The 13400-nt window shown below is 35.8% G+C and overlaps 1 protein-coding gene across 1 annotated transcript in view; it reads right to left on the minus strand.

The window, feature by feature from the left end:
- LOC140062918 (uncharacterized) overlaps positions 1 to 13400 on the minus strand; it is a 56096-nt gene that overhangs the window by 25925 nt on the left and 16771 nt on the right. Inside the window, exons 21-27 of the mRNA XM_072109320.1 lie at positions 12470 to 12644; positions 5446 to 5538; positions 4347 to 4531; positions 3420 to 3614; positions 2837 to 2967; positions 691 to 856; positions 309 to 332 (exon numbers count right to left, since the gene is read on the minus strand). Coding sequence (XP_071965421.1) covers positions 309 to 332; positions 691 to 856; positions 2837 to 2967; positions 3420 to 3614; positions 4347 to 4531; positions 5446 to 5538; positions 12470 to 12644 — 969 coding nt within the window. The remainder of the gene's footprint in view (positions 1 to 308; positions 333 to 690; positions 857 to 2836; positions 2968 to 3419; positions 3615 to 4346; positions 4532 to 5445; positions 5539 to 12469; positions 12645 to 13400) is intronic.

Raw genomic sequence — 13400 nt, forward strand, 5'->3', positions numbered from 1 at the left:
TTCACCTATTCTGCACTGTATGTAGTATACAGTATATAGTGTATATTGTATATAATTAGACACAAAATAGAGGGTACACTAACATTTTATTTTGTTCAGGTCACAATGGCATAATCGTTTGTCTGTGCGCAATATTAACGTATAACAGGCACGTGGCGTTTGCGCGGCGGATAACCTAACTCGTCCATAGTGACGAGTTCAAATCTATTGTTCAAATTAAACTAGTTGTCGATTGTACACCCACTCAGAACAGAGACAAAATTGGTACATCATATTCCTAAGCTGAACATCAATGTATAAACACTTACCCTTATCAGAATCATCAGTAGTAGCTAAAAAAACAATTATAAAAGTGATTTTTTTAACAGAAATGATGCAAAAGATTAGATATTTAAAAAAAATAAAAGCAAAACCCATCCAACAAAGCAATAAAAGTAAAGCAGTAAAAGCGTATGGTACAGGTTGGCTCAAACACATGCCTCTCACATGCTAGTCTGATCCTTACCGTTACGCCATAATACTCTATGATTTGCATCAAGTTATCTACCAGGCCCAACGTTGCTTAACTTTGATGATCTGCTGAGAACTGGTGGTATTGAAATGTAGAGAATGGCAACACAAACAAAAGTAAAATAATCGACCACTATTAAAAAACAAACAAATACCAACAAAAAATACAAGAATACTTACAATTGTAAGTTGAATTTTGACTAATTTCATTCAATAGTTTGGATATAGATATGGCCTTAGTAGATGCTGCCACAATGTTCCCGCCTCCTACAAGCTGACGCATTTTATCCAACTCAATCTCAATGATGTCATATATATCCTCAATTGCTTGTTCCAGTGGTTCCACCTGATTAAAAATTATAATGCAATTAGGGATCATGTCGTTAGTGACTCAAACTTAAACTTTTGATCTGTATAAAGGAAGTTGGATCCACTGTTGCCCCACTGGCAGCTCCTACACTGCCAATCCGACTCCAAATATAGAACTTTGCATTCCCTTTGATTCTGTTGGTGCGGACAAGAGGGTTGCCATGTTATTTGGGCATAGCAAAATTAACATACTGTATTGTTCCTAATAAACGCCCCGCCCCTAATAAACGCTCCCTTTATTTTTTGTTCATTTTCTAATTAACACACCTTAGTGCCCAATCTATATAAACAGAGGATTCTCACGTTTAGAATTGGTTTTCAGCCCGGAAAGTCACATTTTTCAATGTACGCTAACAGCGTGACAAACATGTAGGGCGGCCTACACCGGGCACGTAGGGTAATTCGCGCATGTAGGACACTGGACGTTTTTTTAAAATTCACAACAACATACATCGCTGGTTTTAAATACCAGGAAAACAACGGGATCAGACAATCGCATGTTTATTCACACAACACAGAATTGATATAAGGCGTCTGGTTCATGAAGACCTTTCGAGTTGTTAGAACTTTTATAAATTTGAGGGCGGATGTCAATAAACATTGATTGACCGTCTGAAGCAACTTTTTTAGGGTAGGTTGGCCTCATATAGGCTCTATTTATGATTTTTACATTTCACCCCTAACAAACGCCCCCTTTATTAGGAACAATACAGTAATCTTTTGGCAAGACTTGTAGTAACACAATGGTGTGCGCACCTTGACAAGGTTGAAAGTAGGATCATTTCGACATGTCCTCTTAATTTTGTTAATTCAAAGCAAAATGGTTATTGAAAGCACAACTGTACTTCTAAAGACTTGCTTAGGACTTTGTTTATGTAAAGCATTCTGTAAATGCTGTGTGGTGAACAGAATTGTCACACTTAAGGACAGTGGCCGGATAAATTCATTCATGGTTATCAATTTGCCTAAATATATAAAAACAATAAAAACATAACATGTGTACATCAGACTCGACATATCGGGCGCTTTTTACTATACATAAAAAGCCAACAATAAAATGTGTTTGAGGCCGACTCGCTCCAATTGTGGTGGTGGAACAAGTATGGTTGATTTAGGGAGGTGGTCGCTTACGAGATTACTTAGCCATTAGTCTATCCACCTCTCGTAAGCACAGCTAAGCGCTAAAAAGCGTAAAGAGATGTATTTGCACATGATTTAGACATATAGGTTTGTAAAATATATAATATTTTCTACATTAGCTGGCGATAATAACTACATTAGCTGGTGATAGTAACTACATTACCTGTTGACCGTTCTACATTATCTGGTGTTTATTTTTATTTACATAAGCTGTTGGTGTTTCTACATTAGCTGGCGTTTTTTACATTAGCGGTTCTACCCCAAACGAGTGGTATAGTCAGTTGTACAAAGTGAGGGCGTGTGGCGCAGTGTGTTGGACGTTGGACTACCGATCGTCAGACCTAGGTTCGAATCCAACTCTCGCCGCATTGCTTGTATCCTTAGGCAAGATACTTTACTTACGTTGCCTCTCTCCACCCAGGTGTATAAATGGGTACCCAGTTAGATCTAGACACAACTTTGCGCTGGTTACCGGCTGCATTATGGGAGTATGTTTCCATACGTGTTTGATCCCAAAAAATACTGGGGTAATAATCCTTGTAAAGCGCCTTTGAGCATGATTACTCATGAAAAGGGCGCTATATAAATGTGGTATTATTATTATTATTAAAAGGTATACTCAACTGTAGGCCTACTACCGAGATTTTTAGATTATAGCGACTTTGTCATGATGACATAATTTTGAGGAGTTTCACATGTGCCATGTCTTCTCATTCATTGCCTGGCTTTGGATTTACTGTACAACATGAACGGCTTCCATGTTACATGTTTACATTTTACACGTAAACAGTTAATTGCTTAAAGTCATTATACATACTTTTACTATCATATTGTAATCCTCACTACGTGCCTTGTACACATCAAAGGTTGATACACGTATATCCAATTCATAATCTGGAGGGTCTCCTTGTGGTAAAGAAATAGGGCTAGCAAGCTTTCTCTCTTGTCCTAAAGAAATGTAAAGAATAATATCAATAGTTGATGTGCCCAAATATGGTAGTGATATGACATCATCATGTCCTTACATGGGCACATCACATTTTTTGTCACAAAGTTTGATAGTGTAGACAGAGGTTTACACTGCTCCTGGCTAAAATTATGACAATTTCATATGTATATAAAGTACTAGGGTTGAACGGCTTTTTTAACTTTTGACAGAATATTAATAATTAAATTGGATGAGTATAAACAAACATTAAAATATGGTTAAATTATCGCTGCAAAAAGGAGTACATTCAAATGTATTATTAGCGCAAACTAGGATACCTTGTACTGTCATAACCTCTGGACACCACAAGTTTCAGAGTCAGCTCAAATGCTTAACATTTAGAACTTGGATATCCTTTATCAGGACATGGTACAAACGAAAATGTACACAAAGATTAAAAACACATTCATACCGCTGTATATCATGTCCCAGATGGTAGAATTTCTTGATTTAACACTAAACTCATATGTCAGTGGAACATCAACATCAGTGAAGTTATAACAATCGATCATGAAAGGTGTTTCAACTGCATATCCTTCAGCCGGCTCTATTGTACAATTTCCAACCTCAGGAAAATCATTAGCAGATACCTCCCATCGGCTTTCAGCTGCAGTACAATAAATATTATTGATAACTTGAATTTGAGTGACAACCTACCATTCATCTGAATAAAGCATTCACCAGCGATCCACAGAATACTGTTTACCCATTTTTCTGAATAATATATTTAATTCAACCAACTATCCCACAATGTTGTATACCCCTGATACAGTACAATCAATACAGACACCCTCAATATTGTATTCCCTAGATACCATGAATACTGCATACCCTCAGCTACCCATGAATACTGCATACCCTCAGCTACCCATGAATACTGCATACCCTCAGCTACCCATGAATACTGCATACCCTCAGCTACCCATGAATACTGCATACCCTCAGCTACCCATGAATACTGCATACCCTCAGCTACCCATGAATACTGCATACCCTCAGCTACCCATGAATACTGCATACCCTCAGCTACCCATGAATACTGCATACCCTCAGCTACCCATGAATACTGCATACCCTCAGCTACCCATGAATACTGCATACCCTCAGCTACCCATGAATACTGCATACCCTCAGCTACCCATGAATACTGCATACCCTCAGCTACCCATGAATACTGCATACCCTCAGCTACCCATGACTGCATAACTCTCAGTTATCCATGAATACTCTGAATGATCCAGATTGTATTTATGAATACTACATACCCTTTGAATACGATTGCACGTCTGAATAAGAAATACACTCATATAATAATAATATCAATCTATCAACAACTTACCTACTGCCGGAGGAGAAACACCATCCTCTCTGTTAACAAACAATTTTATCCAGTAAGCAGTATTAGGTTTAAAAAATCCTTCGTTGATGACCTGATTGGCTTTCCATTTTCCTGTTGAGGTGTGGTCTTCCCAATCTTTATAGTCTAATTTAGAATCTTCGTCTGTATCGTTTATTATTTCCCACCTAAATGAATGAAGACAATAAAGAATGTAAATCCTTTTAAAATTACTAAAGGCTATATTTTATACTAGCAATATACCCGCCCCAGGACGGGTTTCAAAATTAGTTTAAAGCCTTCTCAGTACATAACACCCGACGCCAGTATCTCCCTATACTCAACCACCCCCACCCTGATATGATAGTAGGCCTATGGTTTAAGTACGTTGTAAACTGTGTAAATGAATAGGTGTCATATTGGCTGATAATTAAAATAGCTAATTTAGGTATTGCGGCCCCCAGCCTTCTTTCTCCTCTAACCATCCCAGCAACAATTGAGAAACCTTAACTCTACTCCACAACAGTTCAAATGTAGTAACTTTTTCTAGTACAATTCCAATCATATACTATTACGCCAGTAATTTCGCTCCCCCTCCTCCCTCCCAACACACCCCAGATACTGGGTGATGTGTCAAGACGCTTCCAGTTCAAATAATGTTAGCCTTCACTCCCTCCCCTAAATCCTTCAGTGGCAGTTTTCAAATGTAGTTTAAAACATTCCCAGTACAGTTTCAGTCATGGTGATAGGCCTACATCCCCGCTCCAAACTCCCATCCCCTTCCCAGTGATAACTAAAATACTTTAACAATTTCCTACCACAATTCTGGTCAATTTGATAGCCTACCACCCCTAGCCTAAGCAAAATCCCCACTATCCCCTGAACCCCAACTCTCACACCCTATCTCCCACCCCCATGTGTTCAATGTTCAAATATAGTTTAGAACATTCCTGGTACAATTGCGGTCATTTTGATACCCCATATGTAAGGTTACGTGGAGTAACAAAAATTTGTATAACGAACAAACAGACAAACAAACGTACAAACTCTCTCACTTATAATATAGATAATCAAAATTGTGCAAAATGAAAGTAAATAATACCTGTAGTTATGTACTGGGAAACTCGAATTAATAAAAGATTTCAGCGTGAATCTACCAGATGGATTGGTTCGATCTTCACAGTTGGCAAAACATCTTAAAAAATGAAACAAAAATTAATGTTGTATCTTAAATTCATTTTGAAACTTCTATATGTACAACTAATAAAATAGGATTGTAATAAGGTTATAGTATGCATTCAATATTAATATCTTTTTTATTTCTGAAATATCATCCATATTAATAAACTTCTAAACAGGAAAAGAAAAATCGTAACATGTAAACTTAAGTATATAGAATGCTTCTCCATCTACAAAATACATTTTGGAGTTATGGAGCATATGTTTACACAAGCAACAAGGATGTTACCACTATTCAACATACGTTGCATGAAACCATAGGTAGATTTTCGCATGTACTCATTAAAGGAAGGAACACCATGTTCAATAAACATTGCACTGGCACTACTATACTTCTAGAGACATTAAGTATATGGCGCAGAGCATTATTGTAACATACATTAAGAGATCTAATATTCTTCATACGATAGTTACACCAAAGGGCTGTACAATACATATTAATACAGTAAGATCTAAAGAGACAACATTTAACATTGGTAGAGCATTTCATAAATTTGCGATTGAGTGAGTTGTTTCTAATACACAAAGATCTGTACTGACTTTGAATGTCAGCCTCATCACTGCAATCACACATAAGAATATGACCAAGGTAGGTACCTTTCTCAACATAAGCAAGTTTTTTACCAAAAATTTTAGTAATAGAATTACCTTCAAGTTTGCAAGTATGAGGACAGAAACACATACAAAAAGATTTCTTATCATTAAATAAAACATCTTTTTCTTGCGCAAAAACTCTTCACAAACATGTACCAATTGCTGGAGACCAGCAACTGAGGGGACAAGTAGAACAAGATCATCCGCATAACTAAGATGATTCAAGATAATGTTTCTACATTGGCAACCCTGGCACAAACCACTTAGTCTACAATTAAGAGTACTAATATACATGTTATAAAGGAGAGGGGACATAACCCCACCCTGTCTAACTCCATTACCTACTGTAAATACATTTGAAACAGAGTTTCCCCAACATATCACAAAACTCTCATACCAACATTTGAGCAATTTAACAATACAAAGATTAATACCATTGTAAATGAGCTTATTATAAAGAATCCAGTGATTGACTCGATCTAAAGCCTTACTGGCATCTAGAAAGCAAGCAAAAACTGGACTACCATTTCTATTGTAGTAGTCAATTACATGTTTCAATACAAAGATACACGTATCAGTCGAGTGTTTCGCTTTAAATGCAAATTGGTAGTCCTGGATTCCAGTGAGTTACCGCAATGACTGATCAAAATAGATTCAAACACCTTAGATAATACAGACGCTAAAGCAATAGGTCTATAATTATTCTTATTAGTAATATCACCTGATTTACTCTTAACAATCGGCACTAGAATAACTTTAACAAGATCTTTGGTTACATGACCATGAAAGCATAGCATTAAAGCATAAACTCAATAGGATATCAAGTCGTTTAATACCATATTTAAGATGTTCACCACCCAAACCATCAAGTCCGGGTGATTTTCCTACAGAAAGTTTATCAATGCAATTAGATACAAGATCAGGAGTGACATTAATACCAATCTCAGGCGGACAGTATTCTAGAGTCTCCTCTACAAATGCTTTATGAGTCGTGTTATCCACACAGTTAAACAAATTCTCATAATGTTTGGCCCAATGGTTACATATGTTGTATTCACCACTATCATTATCAATAACTTCAGAGGTATAATAGCTCTAGTATCATTCATATGCCTAACACCTTCCCAAAAACCTTGGTAGTCCCTATTACTGTAAGACTGAGCTAATTTATCAGCATACAGTTGTTGATCATTCTGTTTACACGTGCGTAACGCCAACTTAAAACGATACATTTTCATAGAATGAAACAAGGGCCCATTCCTGGGTTTGCCGTTAGTTCTCCATAATAAGAAGGCTTCACGAGCAACAGAATGCAGATCAGAAACATAATCCTTCCAGCCCGGCACAATAATAATTATATGACTTAGACCTAGTGGGCTTCAAACATTCACTAAATCGGACAGTATCAAATCGTTTTCAGAGACAAAGTTTACAAGCTCTTTGCCAAATTTCCTATTTATGTCAGCATTAAAGTCACCGCAAACTACAACTTTGTTACTGTGAAATTCATTAATAATCGTTTGAATTTTTCCTAGATAATCAACAAACTCAATGAAATTATCAGCATTATCGTCATAGGGAAGATAAACATTAATAAGAAGGGATACATTAGATCCTTTTCCTATTGTGATCCCAATCAATCTTTTGTCATTAAAATCAATGCAAGAGATAAACTTAGATAACTTCTTTCTGTAAAAAATGGCTACTCCACCATAAGGGCGACCCAATAGTAAACCATCAGAACTGCAGACCTGTGAAACACTAACACAATCAAAATCAACATGAAAAGACTTAAGTATGAACAATTCATCATCAGTGAGCCAATGTTCTTGTATGGCTACAATATTTGCATAAATCGTAAACTTCGTAACGTAAAGACTTACAGTTATAGGAAACACACCTCAGCTTGGATAATGACATGTTAGGACCATCCTCCATCATCACGTTTAGTGTTTCTTGTATCATAATACCGCCTTATTATTGCATTCAATGGCCATAGTTCTGTATCATAGACATCACTTATATGCACTGCATCACATTTAATCAGAAAAGAAGCACATTCATTAACTTTACAGGGCAACGAAGAAACATCGGCATCAATGTCCTTAGTGGTTTTTAAATGCAATTTAATATCATCAGTGGTATTATCGGGAGACATGTTACCCAGGTAAAACTTGCATGGAGGAGGCGGTCTACCCTTGAGTGCAATATTTACACCAGTTCCTTGTTCATTTTTATTTTTACGTCGGCTCTGGGAATGTCGTTGAAATCGAAATCCATCTTCGTCCTCAAAACAGCACGATTTCCATTACTGTCATCTTGCACAGTCGAAACATGGTCACGGTTCCTATCTGGCAGTATAGAAGCATTATCATCACTCTTCCGTGTAATGTCATCCGCCGAGAGAAGGCTATTAAATTCTATGGTCGAAGGGGAATTCCCCATTTGCCTGCTCATGACCGCCTTACTGCCTATCTGTTCCTTGGCAACTGCTTGGGCAAATGATTTGGGACAATCACTCACATTAGTTAAGTCAGATTTGGAATTATTTAATTGTATTACCTGTTGTACTTGCTTAGAAATATCATTTCTTTGACTAGCAGCATAGGCAATGTCAGATCGGACCACTTGTAAGTCAGTTTTGAGCTTTTGGATCTCACGAAACAACAAAGTAGCATCAATCTTTTCAATCGGCACAAATGGTATTTTTGACAAATTAGCTGCCGCAAACGTAGGTAGGCACGTTACATAAGCATTGACTAAATATGTCAAAATATCATTAATCATTATTTTAGGTTGCCTTCTTGGTCTATGTACAATGCTATTGCAATCCTTTATAGACATACGCCCGTATTCTTAAACCGGACTTTAGTCGTAGTTCGAAGTTCGACTTGGAAAAGTCGTAGTTCGAGCTATTACTTCAAATTCGATTAAAAAACGAAGTAGTCGAAGTTTGCAGTTCGACTTAATGAAGTCGAGCTTTTAGTCGAGTTGCACACGTCTGGGTAACAAAGGCTATACATTGGCCAATGACAAGAAAGTATTTGAGGAGCAGACGAAATTTTGGGCATTGATATCACTTTCCATTTCTTACAACACTTTTTACGCATCAGGACTATATACATGAAAAATAATTTTAATCGTTAATTATTAGAACAATATCAGTATTAATTTAACAGTGAAGTATATTTGATTAACAACAAATAAAATCTTAAAAATATATTTAGGAACCATGGCGGTACGGTAACTTTTATATTTTCTAGGCCCCCAACAAAGTATGATCGCCACGAACCACGCACTTCATAGCGTGACAAGAAAGCGCCAAGCCCCCTAAACATTCCATCGCGTGGTGAATTGCCGCATCTCCCATTGTCGCTATGGCGTGACGTAGCTCAAGTCGGACTTGCGCGAAGAAAATAATGTAATTTGTATACAGTTGTAAATAAAGATGATTTTCATTATTATAATTTATACCAATGTATATTTAATTAAGCTAATATAAATATAGATATTTCATTCTTCAATATCTGGCCAATATAACAACTCAATGACTGTTACGTTTTTTATAAACATCGTTTAAAAACCATTTAGTCGACCATTTAGTCTGCCTCCTCCAGGACTAAAAAAATCGATCAAAATCCGTCTCGATTTAGTCGAGGTTGGCCTGATTTAGTCGGTGATTTAGTTGAAGTTCGGTTTATGAATTAAAATGACGTCATTTTTTTAGTTTTAGCTCGAACTACGACTAAAGTCCGATTTAAGAATACGGGCGTAAGTGTTTCTTTCGCTTCCCTTTTGTCCAGCTCAGAGAAATGATTAAGGCAAATATCTAAAAGTTGCTCAAAGGTCCTGGAATTCATGTTATTCAGTATATAACATAATAACTCATTTATTACACAAACAGGACCATTATGCAAGATAACATCGTTGGTTACATCATTTACATCATTTTCAGTGGTATTCGTGTCAGTATTCGATGATACAGGCGCAGCCACAGGTGGCATAGCTTTACGGCTAGCCATTGTTGATACCGCCGTGGGCCTTGGTGACCGGTACTGACAGCTGTCAATCAATCAATGTCAATCAAACTACACAGAGATAGACTACTGTGTGCTGCTATTGTAAATAGCAGCAACTTTCACCAAATAAGACAAAAATGGCATCCAATTACTTCAAAATGAACATAGATTACATCAAAGCTAGAAAATCTATCTAAGATCAGTAACATAAACCATTTTGTTGTGATCAAAATACGGTTATAGTAGAACGCTACCCGCGCCTATTGCATTGATTTTGTCAGAATCTTTATTTATTTATTCTTTCCTTAGCATTACTTTGTCCGTCAATTATCTTGATATCAGTTTCACCTAGCTACGTCAATTTTTCAGATTATTTCCCTTATGGCCAGGAATTGATGTGGTTATGTTTTAACGATGCGCAAAAAGTATGCGGTTTACGCGCGATTTAACGAAATCACGTTTGTAATCATATCTTCACAAGCATAGATCATAATTAAACCAAATTTGGTACTCATAAATTTCAGGTCATATTTCATCATATGGCAATACAATTACATGCGTAGCGCAAATAACGCATGCGGAGGACAATTTAACAATTGCCATGAGTGCGCTTATTTTTGCACACGCACTGCACATTTAACGAAAATTTTCAACTTAAAATCGCGCTATACAAGCATATCAAAAGTGACAGGACACGCACATGTAAGCTAAAAATTGTGAAAATATGCTTAATTTAAAAATTAATATAAATCGTTAGAATGCTCGGTGAACCCTATTTTTAATTTCATTTTCTTAAAGTTTATGTATCATATTCATGAAAAAAAGTTGATTTTGTCATCATAAATTGGATATTAAACAATATTTTTTAAATTTTGACAATCAATCAAACTATGACATTTTCTTGGACCGAAATAACAAACATTAACATTAACCTTCTTTTAAATGTTCATATATTAAAGTTAAAATTATATACTTTGACAGTGCTTCAATAATTTTTTACATAATAGTAAAATATTGTGATTCATTGAGGTATGTAATAATCTATCTGCACCAAAGTGCTCACTGCATAAATACATGGAGGAATCTTTCTTCAACTTTTATTCAGGTGTGTGGCCTGTGATTGCGTCTAGTGATTTAGGGTACCGAGATCGATTCTCACAACATAGATTTTTTGTTTTGCCTATCTGTATTGTTTTGTTCAATTTTATTTTGTAGTGTATAAATTATATGCATGATTTCTAATGAAATCTATTGTCAGAAAAAGTAACTTATGACTTTTTTATTATGTAACAAGGGTGGTTTATGACATACGCAGAGGGCTCTTTGATCAAGTTGTTTTATTAAGTGACTCGATGTGCAGTGATACCGGCTATTGTATTGCGTTACCAAGATCCTATCTTTCATATTATAATAACAAAAGATTTCTTAAAAATCAATCTATCAGCATATATTTTAAAAAATCAATTATCTTTATTTAAATCAATGCATGTAATTGTAACCTATAATTCGTCATAGTGACGAATTAAATCTAGTTGTTTGTAATTAATGTGGAGTAGCTTTGTGTCAGGGTGTTGAGCAATTGGTCAGATGTTTTGCCCTACTCTGATGTAATTTGTACTTTATACTAAGTACATTGAGAATTCTTACGAAAAAATATGCAATTAATTCTCGGACTCAAACCTACAACCTGTTGGTGCAGTTCCCGGTGCGTACATGGGCTTGAATCTAACCCTTACCCATTAACGCAAGCTTGTGGTTTAGAGGTATGAAAGCCAGGCTAGTGATGTGGAGGTCATGGGTTTGAGTCCCACCCGAGAATTACTTGTGTATTTTTCTGAAAATATTCTCAATGTACAAATTACATCAGAGTAGGGCAAAACATCTGACCAATTAATAAAATAGGCCAAAAACTTTCAATGTCAACATTGAAAAGTACAATTTATCTCTTATCATCATCAGAATAATTATCACATAATTCATAAAATATAAATGTCGTACAATAACCTGGAAATCTCAGCCTACAAGTCTTTAACCAGAATTCTTACAGGGGCCTTTGCATTTCCACAAATGGAGGAAATATCGCTAGGAGAGCTAGGCTAGGCATATTTATACATTCACTGCTGATCTCTAGTTTGAAAAGAGGGTTCATTCAAACCTTTAAATCTCGCACCCCCAACCCCAGCTACGAGGTAGGCTGAATGCACATCTCATGTGATGCTTTTTACCTCTTAGTGATGATATAGACCCCCAAACTGCCTAAAAAAATGATCTTACGTTAACTTAACATCAGGAGGGTCCATTTGTATAACATTGATTATCTGAGTTGCACTGGCATTACGATTTCCATGAGAGATCAGAAGCATAAATTCATATTGCATGTTGATATCCTTTTGAAAATTTCCAACAGGAATTTCAAACTTCAACATTTGTCTATATTGCGCAAGTTCTCCTAATAAACAAATGCAAAAATAATATCAATTAATGAATATTCATAAAAAGTTTGCGGTATACCACATATATATAGTTCCGCAAAAAACTTAAGTTTCTCTTTTCAAACTATATATATATATGTGGACGTGTACCTCAAACTTTATATCAACATTATTTTGATTATGCCATATAAACCTTCAAACAATATTATACAAATAATGAATGTTTATGAGTGCAATGGTACAAATAATGGCACGAGGTGAACGATGAAAGGTTATATCAACGAGGCAAAGCCGAGTTGATATAACCTTTCATCATTCACCAAGTGCCATTATTTGTACCATTACACGAATACAAAACATTCATTATTTGTTTTATATAACATCTAGACGTTTTTTTTTCGTACACAAAAATGTTTCAAAAAGTACTATTTAACGATCGTTGAATAGTGCGTACTATTGCACGCCATGTGACCCACATTCGTCCAATCAAATGACAGGAATTTATATAGGTGTTATATAAAATTAATTAATGAATAGTATGACCAGTTCACATAGAAAAAGTAGGAAACTAATTCTCTGGTATAAACATACATACACAAACAATGTTGATGATTTAGGCAAACTGAATTTACCTGAAGTATAAAAGAAAATTATTGATATTGGCAGTTTCCCAAATTATATTAAATGACCTCCCTTCATCTTGATAGCGTCATAAATGACCGATATTTTATAAAACAGCACTCTCTATGGGTTGTTTGGCTGTGCTTTTATAT

Source organism: Antedon mediterranea, chromosome 1 (genome assembly GCF_964355755.1).
Source record: "Antedon mediterranea chromosome 1, ecAntMedi1.1, whole genome shotgun sequence".
In the NCBI taxonomy this organism is placed as follows: domain Eukaryota; kingdom Metazoa; phylum Echinodermata; class Crinoidea; order Comatulida; family Antedonidae; genus Antedon; species Antedon mediterranea.